The sequence below is a fragment of the Apis cerana genome, linkage group LG1 (genome assembly GCF_029169275.1).
Source record: "Apis cerana isolate GH-2021 linkage group LG1, AcerK_1.0, whole genome shotgun sequence".
Lineage (NCBI taxonomy): Eukaryota > Metazoa > Arthropoda > Insecta > Hymenoptera > Apidae > Apis > Apis cerana.
Window position 1 is genome coordinate 26,783,220 of NC_083852.1, and position 10,838 is coordinate 26,794,057.

Consider the following 10,838-nt stretch of genomic DNA (forward strand, 5'->3'; position numbering starts at 1 on the left):
AACGGATTACGTTATCGGTAATTGTAAGTAGCATAATCCGATCGCTACTCGAGCAAAGAAATGGCAAAGAAATGGCAAAGAAAGCGAGCCGAGTCATTTGTTCCTTTCTTGGTTGACACGCACGATCCGTCCATCTTTTTTCGTGTTTCGAGAGAGTACAAGTAGTTTGCCACCGATATTCGTTTTATCACGAGTGTCGTCGTGTCTTCGACGCGATTTAAACTGCCTGTTGCTGTCGCTGGTTAAACGAAAAACGAAGAGGAGAAAGGTTTGGATGTGTTTCAAAAACTTTGAAAACGCGTGCGTACGTGTAATGGCACGCGTAGAGGCGACGAGGAGAAGGAGGAGGAGGAGAAGAGGAGGAAGAAAAAGAAGAAGAAGAAGGTGGTGGAGAAGGGAGGAAGAGGAGGTTGCTCATTAGCCATCGAGCAATCGGTTTGGCAAGTTTGGTGGCAGCCTCGTTACCGGTGGACAGGCCTGATTGGCCCCACCGTCCACTACTCTTGTTGTTCGCAACGCGGCGAGACCTTTCCTAAGTATTTTATCATCATTTTCGAGCGGTCGATTTCCATCATTTTATTATTTGGCGCCTTCGACATCGCCATCACCGTCATTATGCAACCGGCTCTTAAAGCTTAAACCCCTTATCTCTCGCGCGGCGATTACTTTTGCTCGAACTTGAAGTACTTGTTCTTGCACATTATTGGCCACTTAATACGATCGTTATATCTTAACTCGTTTGCGCCGACCAGTTGAATAGGTAGTGCTTCTCTACTAGTAAAGTGTCTCGAGAAAACAAGATTTTCTTAAATATCGCATACACACACATACATATATATATTTGTTTCTTCTTGTCTTATCGCGTTAGGTTAATAAAAATATAAAACTGATTAATAGATACGCAATTGTTATTGTCTCCTAATAGATATTAGAACATGGAGAACGGAAACGTATAAACTCGCATAAAATTAAATATTCGTCGAGTCGAGGAAAATTTGCACCTATTCGTAAAAAAAAAAAAAAAATTGTTATCTCAAACGTTGGGCGTAATCGTGTTAACTTGGACTAAACAGATATAAGGGGTGAAACGGTGTAGAAAAAACGCGAACACGTTCTATTCGTGTATATCGAATATCGAGAATGCCGATACATCTTCCCACGATCCGATAAGCTAAGACGCAAGTTCGATAAAAAAAAAGAAAAAAGAAAATATACATCTCGATATATAAGCTAATTAAGACATTGCCACACTCTCGGAACGTAGGTGAACCGTTACAATTACACGGAGTACGATAAGGTATATGGTGAAACTTATAATTACATTGTTGAACGAAAATTGATCGTTTGGAAGTTAAAGCGGCTCTCGTATATCAAATTAGTGAATCGAGCGGGCATGCGAGCGTGCAAGCGAAACGGGCGATAAAGGGAAGACGGCGTGCGACGAGGACGGGAGGAGAAAGAATCCGTTCGTTACGAAAAGATAGAGGATCGAGGAAGAAGGAGAGAAGCGATCAATCGAGGCGGAATGACAGGCGGCCGGTGATATCGCGAGCATCGACACGACGACAAGTGCCTCGCGCACCGTCCCTCGAGTTAGCTATACAACGCTCGACAAACGTAACCGTCTCGAATTCGACTTCGAACGAAACGAGCCAACGTCGTTTTTTAAAAAAAAGTATATATATATATATATCTTTACGCGTTTGTCCAGCGAAGATCGGCGCAAAGACGAACGAACGGTGAAAATGGTTGCGTAAAGGGGCCGAGAAGAAGGGGGAGGAAGGCGCGGCTAAATCGAGACGAAGAGGGATTTTTCGTCGGTTGGCGAAACGGCGCAAAGGATTTTGGGTGGGTCGTGGTCGGTTTCGGAACGCGCGAAAGAGGCGGCCGCGAGAAAGAGCGCGCGAGCGGATGGATTAATGTAAAGGCGTACGACCCTAACAAGCGAATTATCTCCGAGATATATCGTGCCGCTTCACGGGTGGTTAACTCCGCGCGGAGCGGAGAGTTGGGGAGAAAGAGGAGGAAAGTAATAATAAAGAGGAGGAAGGGAGAACAAGTCCCAAGAGTACCCCGATGACGAGCAAGTAGAAGAGTAGAAGAGGAAGAGAAGGAGCGAGCGCTTCCAAGTTGGGATGATCGCGGCGGTGGCTAATGCCTCGTAAGCTCTTACTAATCTCCTCACCGCTCTTCTCTCTTGATTTACCGAGATGTTTTCATTGTCTTTGCCGAGTGATCGTAAAAAAAACTCGCTCTTTCCGCCGAACCGATCCTTCCATTTTTCTCTTTTCCTTTACCAAGTTAAACTTTCCCTTCGAATCGATCAAGAAATTTCGAGCAAAAAGATATAACGATATAAAATTTGGGAGAGCTCTGTTCGAAGAGAAGATAATAAGGGAGATCGCGGAGAGTTTAGCGACCCTTCGCTGAAAATCGACGCGGTTAAAAGCGCGCAGAAGCTTGGAATCTTCGGACGATGGAGCCGGCGACTTTTTCTTCTCGGAAGAATAATATTTTCTTACGACGAGGCGGGGAGAGGAAACAACACTCTCCGTTGCGATCAATGGGGGGAGGGGAGGGGCAGGAGGGCCGAATCCGCCTCTGCGTCTCCGCGATGAATTTTTCCACGGCACGCACCGACGAGCAGGGAATATAATGGCGGTACATTGCACCCTGAACATAAATTCTGCGATCAAAGTGCATCGCGTCGCACCAGGGCGAACTTTAAGGATTTTATGCGATTAAGTTCCTCTTCCCCCTCCCCCGCTGGAGGGAATCGTCGATCCCTTCTTTCCTCCTCCCTCGCGCACGCCCCCGCCTCCCCCGTCTCTTTCTCTTTCGATCGATCGGTCCGTCCATCCTTTTCTAGGCCGGACAACGCAACGACGATGGATCTTTGCCGGGTTTATCGAGCTCGACTCGGACGACAAATCGTCCAAGTTTTAAGTATTTTCGAAAAGAATCTATCCTGCGAGAATATCGGAGACGCGATACGGGCGACGCTCCGCGACGAGTTCGGGAAGAGACGGAAAGCCGAGAAAGCCGGCCATAAAACACGCGTGCATGGATGCATTTGCCGACCGTCCCAGGGGCGGAGGGGAGGAAGGAGGAGAGGTTGTTGCCAGTTGTTTTCCCGAGGGACAAATTTATAACTCGGTCTCGTCTTCGAGAACTCGGGGAGGGAAATCGCTGGGAGAGGGGAAGGTTGGGGGGGTATTTCGGTATTAGTTTTTCGCAGACGCGCGTGCGTTTCTCGGTTACGCGGTTACGCGATTCCGACGTTCGATTAGCACCGCTCTCGGCGGATACTTATCCGGTCTCGACCCACTTTTCACCACGGATCTTGACCAAGTTTCCATCCTTCGATCCGACCACGATCGCGTGCGAAACGAATGCGGTTACGCGACACGTATCATTTTCGCGGGCCAAACAACGTGTGTATCCGCGAACGAAACTGCAACGCGCATTTTCATCAGAATTACGATTCTCTAAACATCTACTTCTTCTTCGCACGAGAAACGGTCGGTCTCTATCCCCTCTCCAAAACTGTAAACCCATCACACATTTTCCCCGAAAGGATCTGTACTTTTCGTCCCTGTTATTTTCTCACATCTGACGGCGTATCGCAGAGCGGCGTGGTGACGCGTCGTAATTTTCACTTCGCCCACTTGGCGTGACTAGGTCCCTCTAGGCGTGTGGAACCCCGACTCGAAAATTGTGCTAATCCCTTTAAAGCGACCGTGGATCCCGAACGATCGGCCGATGAGCCGTAAGTAACAGAACAGGTAAGTAACAGAACTGAGGCCACCGGGATCGTGGCGAGGGAGAGAGAGAGAGAGAGAGAGAGGGAGGAAGGGAGACGGAGGAGGGTAAAAAAGAACAAAAGCGAGGCGGGCAAGCTCCACAGGTGCTCTCGTGAGTGGCTTTCCGTTCGTTTGGATAACCGTGAACGAGTCGCCAACGCGTTAGAGCAAACACCGACCGACACCGACTTTCTAACGCCCCGCTTCCCTCCAACCTCTACTCTTCTCTTCCGTCTCGAAAGGAATACGTGTACATTTCTTGTAACGATAAAAGATGGCGGGATTAATTTCGACGAAGAAACGCAAAGAGAGAGAGAAAGAGAGAGAAAAGCGAAGGAGGGGATCGGTCGGATCCCCATAGGGATTGCCAAGGACCGTTTTACGATAGCCGATGAACACGGATCAACGATCGGGAGGCGATAACCGTCTCAATGAGCCGCAGTAAAGCGGGTTTATTGGCGGATCTAAAGTGCGGGGAATATCCGACCTGCTCGAAGAAGCGCGAACGCGGTCTCGTAACAGCACCTGCACCCCGCTCGTTCGCTGGATCCAGTTTAAATAACCGGCAGCGAACAATGGCCCGGACCGCGCGACGCCGCAATTTGATTTACGCCCCACGATCGCTGCCACGCGGAACGTAAACAGGTATACACATCGATATCCGTTATATAAATGGTCGCGGATGTCGCGCAGTTTTTCCAACGAAAACTGGGCAAATACCCGGGTTACGCAACGACAGTTTCGTTAGTCGCCACACGCGCCCGCCATCCGTGTATACGTTTTACGATCTCGATCTTGGTCCGATGGAACTGGAAAGATTCGCCCCTACACTTTACCAGCATGATGGAAAGAGGAACGTGATCGTTGGACGGGAGGAATACCGAGAATAAGGTTAATAGTACGAAGGAGCGATGAATATACCTCCGGGAAGGGAAGGGTATTTACCCTTCCTTCTCCCCGTCCTTTATTTTTCCAATGTCGGTCAACGATCGACTCGGAATAATATCGGACTCGATGTAATAATAATGTCTATGCTAATTGTTCCGCCGCTCTCCGCTATTCGTTCACCTTTCCTTCTCCATTCTTTATCGATTCCACCGGGAATAGGGATGCGCTCCATTTTATTCCGATAATAGGGGACTTATTCGAGACGAGAGAGAGGAATCCGGATTATACAACGATTGTACGTTTCGAGAAGGAGAAATTTAATTATTTCGAGATAAAATTTCGAGGTGAAATTTCGCTTCTTCCGTCGCGATATTCCTTTATTTTCCCTCCGTCGATTCTTCTCCTTGCGTTTGTTTTACGCGGGCCTGCATCGAATCCTCGAGCTTTAAATTCGGCGAACTTACTACCGTGAACGACGCGTGGTGCAGAGACGCCGGTACTCGGCCGGCGCAAAGGGCGAACGTCACGTTCACTTTACATTCTTTCCCCAATTTTACGACGTGGCTGTACGTTGTAAAAATCGATATAGGGAATTGGTGTGTACACACGAAGGGGGCCAAGTATCGGAGCGAAAAGGTTTCGCGAACGGAAACTTTCAGCGCGGAAAGCGAATCTCTCTCCTTCGTCCTTTCTCCCGCGTATCGTCAAATTTCAAAAATATTTATTCCCAATATTATTCTCGAATAAAACGGGCGAGATACCGAACTCTTCTACCTTATTATCCGTTTATATAGTTTTCCTTTACCTAGTTTCTTAGCTACTTCGTTTCTTCTTAATAATCGGTTCTTTGACGTTTCTACTTTTCCTTTTTCCAATCTGAAATTTTACTCGTTCCCTTCGCGTGCGCGAGTAATGCTCGAAACAAAGCTCGTAATTTAATCTCTAATCACGTTTTCCCGAAGGTAAGTTATTCTTTTCGATTAAGCGGTCGAAAAGATTTTTTTCCACCGACATTACGTGCTTTTTAATTTTTTTCGACTATTTTCATCGATTAAAACGCGCAAAAGTTTTTCTCTCTTAAATCTGTACTCATAGAAGCATTCTTACAGATAAACTAATCGATTCTACGTTCTGAAAACCGATAAATCACCGTTTAAATTGCAAATACTGTTCTAAAAGTGGAGGAAACACGATTACGAGAGAGTAGCATTCGATAATAGGATTTCAATAATAAGAACGACAACGTGGAAGAATGATCTTTGACCGAGTAACCTTTTCGCGACTATAAATAATATTTTCATATTGCGGCAGAAAAAAAAGGTAGGGATTTTCAGCGGCTTGAGCTCGAAAAAGAAAAAAAACGTTTTCGACAAAGCCGCGCATGTAAACAACGAACTCCTCGTCGCGTAAATGTCAATCTTTGTAAAAAGAAAAAAAAAGCAACCGGCCGTGTTGGCCAAGTACGATGGACATTTTAGGGAGCCCCTGTGTCGAGGACCGCGCATCGATTATCGAGGAAATATTTACGATCGGCTACGCGATATACAGGTGATCGCAAAAGCGTCCCTCTGTTTCCCTTTCGAATTCCAAGAGATCATCTTCCGTGCGTTTCACCTTCGATCGTTATCGAAATTACTCTCTCTCTCTCTCTCTCTGTTCTTTACTCGCTCGAGCGCAAGAAAACGAGCGTCGATCGAATATACTTTTGCGAGCAAGTGTACGCGTGGGAATATGGGCGACGATAATGTGGACGGTTCTAGCTCGTGCGAACGTGTACGTAATCGAACATTTATGAAGTGTCGGTAAGTAACAACGAAGCACGACATTATAGGATGCAAAGGCACGAACTCGGCTCGAAACTTCAGGGTTGGCCGAGTCAAGGCCCCCGACTCGCTTTTTCTCCCTCCTCGCCCGTTATACCACGACCCAGTTTTCCTTCGTATCCGAGATACGGGGCGAGCGCGAGAACGGAGGAGATAAAGAGAGGAAGGAAAGGAAAGGGGGTGGAGAAGAGAAAAGAAGAAGGGAAGGAAAGAGCGCGAGCAGGTAAGCGAGGAATCGCGATTGGATCGGTGCCAATTCCTCCCGGGAGATACGCCGATTTGAAATTCAACGCGATGAAAAGGTTCGCCTCTTCTCTTCTTTCCGCCACGTCCCCTCTTTCTCTCTCTCTCTATCCGTTTTCTAGCGCGCGCTTTCGCCCGCTTTCGTCCAACTCGCTAAACTAGTTCGACCCTGTAATATACGCGGCCTCTAAACTATATATCCCACTAGTTCGCTAACCCAGAGACCGGAAGCACTGGCAGCCTTTCAACTTTGGCAGGTTCGAAATCCTTTTAATTCGGATTGAACTCTTGATCGGGAAAAATATTTTTCTTTCTTCTTTCTTTTTTTCCTTAATTTCGTTAATTCCAGGGAGGGGAGAAGAGAATGAGAGGAGAATTCGAGATGGAACCGTTACGTTCGATCGTAAAATTCTATCCGTCGCGATGACGCAAGAAATCGATCGAAAGAATTTTCAAACTACGTGCATAACACGGTCGAATTGTTATTCGCGATATTTTCTCCGTCGTGAAGAAATATAAAACATATATTGGGGCGAGAAAAGAATATTTTATTCGAGAGAATAAAGGGAAAATGTATAAACGCGGGTGAGCGCGAATCGGTGAGAAGAGAGTGCGTAGAGTGCTTCTCGTGTACATGTATATATATATATATACAGAGGACTAGGTTTAGGTCGCAAGGGTCGGAAGACGGAAGCAGATTAAGTTGGAACGGGTGGTCGATCACGGATTCTTTTGGAAATTCGCCCCCTTCGCAAAGTCGCGCGTTACACGGCTCTTTGTGCGCGCGGCGGAGAGAAGAAGAAAACGAGGGGCAAGCGAGAACGTCGTTGACTCGGAAATATCGCCAAGGGTCTCGCTTTTGACGAAGCTCCGCGAGCCGTAAGAGCCATCATTGCGCGTACGAGTATGTGTCACGAGGGATCGAGATGCTTTCCTCCCGACCGAATCCTCTCCGTTTCCATTTAACGTTTCTCTCCAACCGCGAATACCTAAAACTTTGCGAAATATCTTCTCGTCCCTGTGAAAACAACGCGAGAATTTGTCGCGTCAACCGTTGGATTACTTTCCCCTCCCCCTTCGACACTCTCGGCTAATCTCGCCGATCCACTTATCGCGTTAACGCGCACGTATTTTCGGCCGAGGAAAAAAACGGAGGAAAAAGACCCCGATATCCATTCGATTCGATCCACGAGGGAATTTCTTTCTTTTTCTTTTTTTTTTTTTTTTGAATATGCATCGGGAATAGATCCGATCTTCTTTCCCCTTTTCTTCCAGGGGAGCGTATGAATGCGATTTCTTGAAAGAGAAAGAAAAGAAAAATTAGAAAAAAATTCGCTACGCTTCGGCGAAACGTTTCCACGAACCCGCACACGCGATAGCGATGCGTACTCCTCGCTCTCGTCAATGAGTGTAAAGAAAGAAAAAATATGTGTATATATATTTTCTTTAGGTTTATACAAGACTAGATTTTCCTTAAGCTTGTACAAAATTTGAAGTAAAGAATAAGTGCATTTTTTTGTTTTCTTTTCCTTCCTTTAATCGTGCGCAAACACAGAGATATGAAGCGATCGCGAGGAATAGACGGGAAGAATTTTGGGGTGGAAGAAAAAGAAAAGAAGCGGAAGGAGGCAGACAGATATCTCGAGCGAGAATTTTGACAAGATAAAATTTTCATGGAAATATTGGCTAGGGAAAAAAAAAAGCTGTGTAGTTAAAATCCGTTACCGTGTAAAAAGTATGTGAAAAATCCTGGATCGTGTCCACATCGCGATCGGAAAAAGTGTCCCGGTGCGTGTTGGCTGGTAAGGTGTCGGTTGGGGAATCGAGTAGAAAAGTGAGAGAAGCGACGATCATCGAAGACGGTAGCGTAACTACGAAGACACCGCGTACATTTCGTGCACTGACCTTATAACGAACATGTGTCTCCCGTGGTCCCTGGATGGACAGTCATTGGGTCTCACACAGGGTGGCTCGTAGCAGTCAGTAGTCGGCGGTGGTTCAAATACGTGTTCACGCACGCACGCACGGTGCCGGCACGACCTTGACGCGGCGGCGGCTACTACCACTCGGCGACGGAGACGCGTGCGAACGACACGCGTGCACGCAGCGCGCCGCCCTCCGCTCCTCGTCCCGCGCCTCGATCGAAGATCTCGCCAAAGATCGAAATCCGATCGAAAATCCTCCCTTCTCCTCCTCCGTCGATCTTTCCTCGGCGGTCGGTCGGTCGGTCGGTCGGTCGGTCGGTGGTCGTTGGTCTCTTGGTTCGAGGCGAACACCGGCGAGGATGAGGAGGAGGACGACGACGACGACGACGACCACGGTGTCTCGTGGCTGTGGTCGATAGCGCGGCGCTCTACTGACGTCGCGACGCTTGGTCGTGTCGTGGCCCGCGGCTCCTACTCGCCCTCCCTCCAACCCCCCCACTCACTCCGGAACAACCCGGAAACTGACGAACCTCCGCCCCCACCTCTCAAAACTACCCTTATTTTCTACCCCCACCAGTCCCCAGACCCCCACCATCCTCGCCACTTTCATCGCCGCCACCGCCGCCGCCACCGCCACAGCCGCCACCACCCTTTCGCCAAGGACCAGAACAACAAGAATCCTCTTTTCCTCTGTCTCCACCCGATTTCCGATTCATCCGTGATCCGTCACATCCCCGGCCACGTTTTTCGTTTCGTTCGACGCAACAAGCGCTACCGATACCCTCCTTTCGCCTTCTTCTTTCTTTTTTTTTCCTCCCCTCTTTCCGTTCATCGCTCGTATAATCGCCTTTTATCTTTCATCCGATTCCATCGAAGCGCTCCAGTTCCTCTGCTCGAGTTTTCGAGATTTCGATCGATCTCCGTACGATACGGCGGTGTAAATCTTCGTGGTGCTAAAGATGGAACTAGTCTAGATAGACAGGCGTAGAGGAGAAAGTCGCTTGTTTATCCCGTCTCTATCGTTTCGATTTACCCATATTTAATCCTATTTTCGCGATTGTCCGACCCAACTTTGCCAAACCGTTTTATTTATCTCCTCGCGCAACCCTTCCCTCTCCTCGGAATAATTCAATCGCGACGTTTCCGAACGATTTCCACTCGTGTTTAGCTCGGGAATGAAGGATGCGTGACGGAGATTCCCTCTAATAATATCCCGAATCCGTTGGATTTACGACGTCACTCGCGATTTAGATCTCGTTGCGCCGGATGAAATTTTCGGAGGAAAAGAGTCCCGACGACGCGACATAAATCACCTCGACCCATTTATTTAAGCCGAGTTAGAAAACGCCTCGCTTCTAGAGATCCGTGGGTAACACGGTAAACGTTCTCCGTTTCGTTGGTCGAGAAAAATGCCAACAGGTAGGGACGAGGTGGGCGATAAAAATTGGCTGGGGGAATAAGAAAGAGCGCGTGAGCGCGAAACGCACGCACGAGCACGCTCCTCGAGCAGGAAGAAGGCGAGAAGGAAAGGAAGAGAGGGAGATCCCGCGGGCAGTCGGCCGACCACGTGGGTGCCGCCCCCGTTCGCATGGCCACGTGCCAAATAACTCACTTGGCACGCGTAAACAATTACTCCGAAACTCGTGTTATCGCGCTACGTTACGCGTATATATCTCACGCTGCCCGTCCGTTGCGACGCACTCGTCGTCCTTCCACGCAATCCCGTCCCGCGCGGGAAACCTTTCCTCCACTTCTCCTCCCCTTCGCCTTCGATTTCGAGAAGTCGGGCGAAGCTCGTTTCTTCCTCGCCGGACATAATATCGGTGATTAATTAGTTTGGCTGCGGGTTAACTCGATATCGTGCGAATACTCGATCAGGCCTATGCAGGGAAATCGGACGTTTCTCGGCCAGCTTCTTTTCCGCGTTCGAAGGATCACTAGCTCGGAGTCGTGCATCGTTTTGGGTATCGGCCAAAGCCGATTCTCGATATCGAGGGTCGAGACCCGTCGCGTTACGGAATTCGATATTTCCAGGGGAGGAAATCGGCCCGAATCGAGTTTCCTCCGATAAAGTCCAGTCCGGTTCCCCGCTCGTCCCGCGCGATTCTGAAAAAAACAAACTTTTTCAGGAATCGTCCCTGCCGCGATATTCGTTC

General features: G+C 48.4%; 1 protein-coding gene across 1 annotated transcript in view; it reads right to left on the reverse strand.

Moving 5' to 3' along the window:
- Positions 1 to 9,116, reverse strand: part of LOC108004314 (fibroblast growth factor 17) — an 81,627-nt gene extending 72,511 nt beyond the window's left edge. Inside the window, exon 1 of the mRNA XM_062087141.1 lies at positions 8,663 to 9,116. Coding sequence (XP_061943125.1) covers positions 8,663 to 8,676 — 14 coding nt within the window. The 5' untranslated portion in view covers positions 8,677 to 9,116. The remainder of the gene's footprint in view (positions 1 to 8,662) is intronic.
- Positions 9,117 to 10,838: the final 1,722 nt, after the last annotated feature.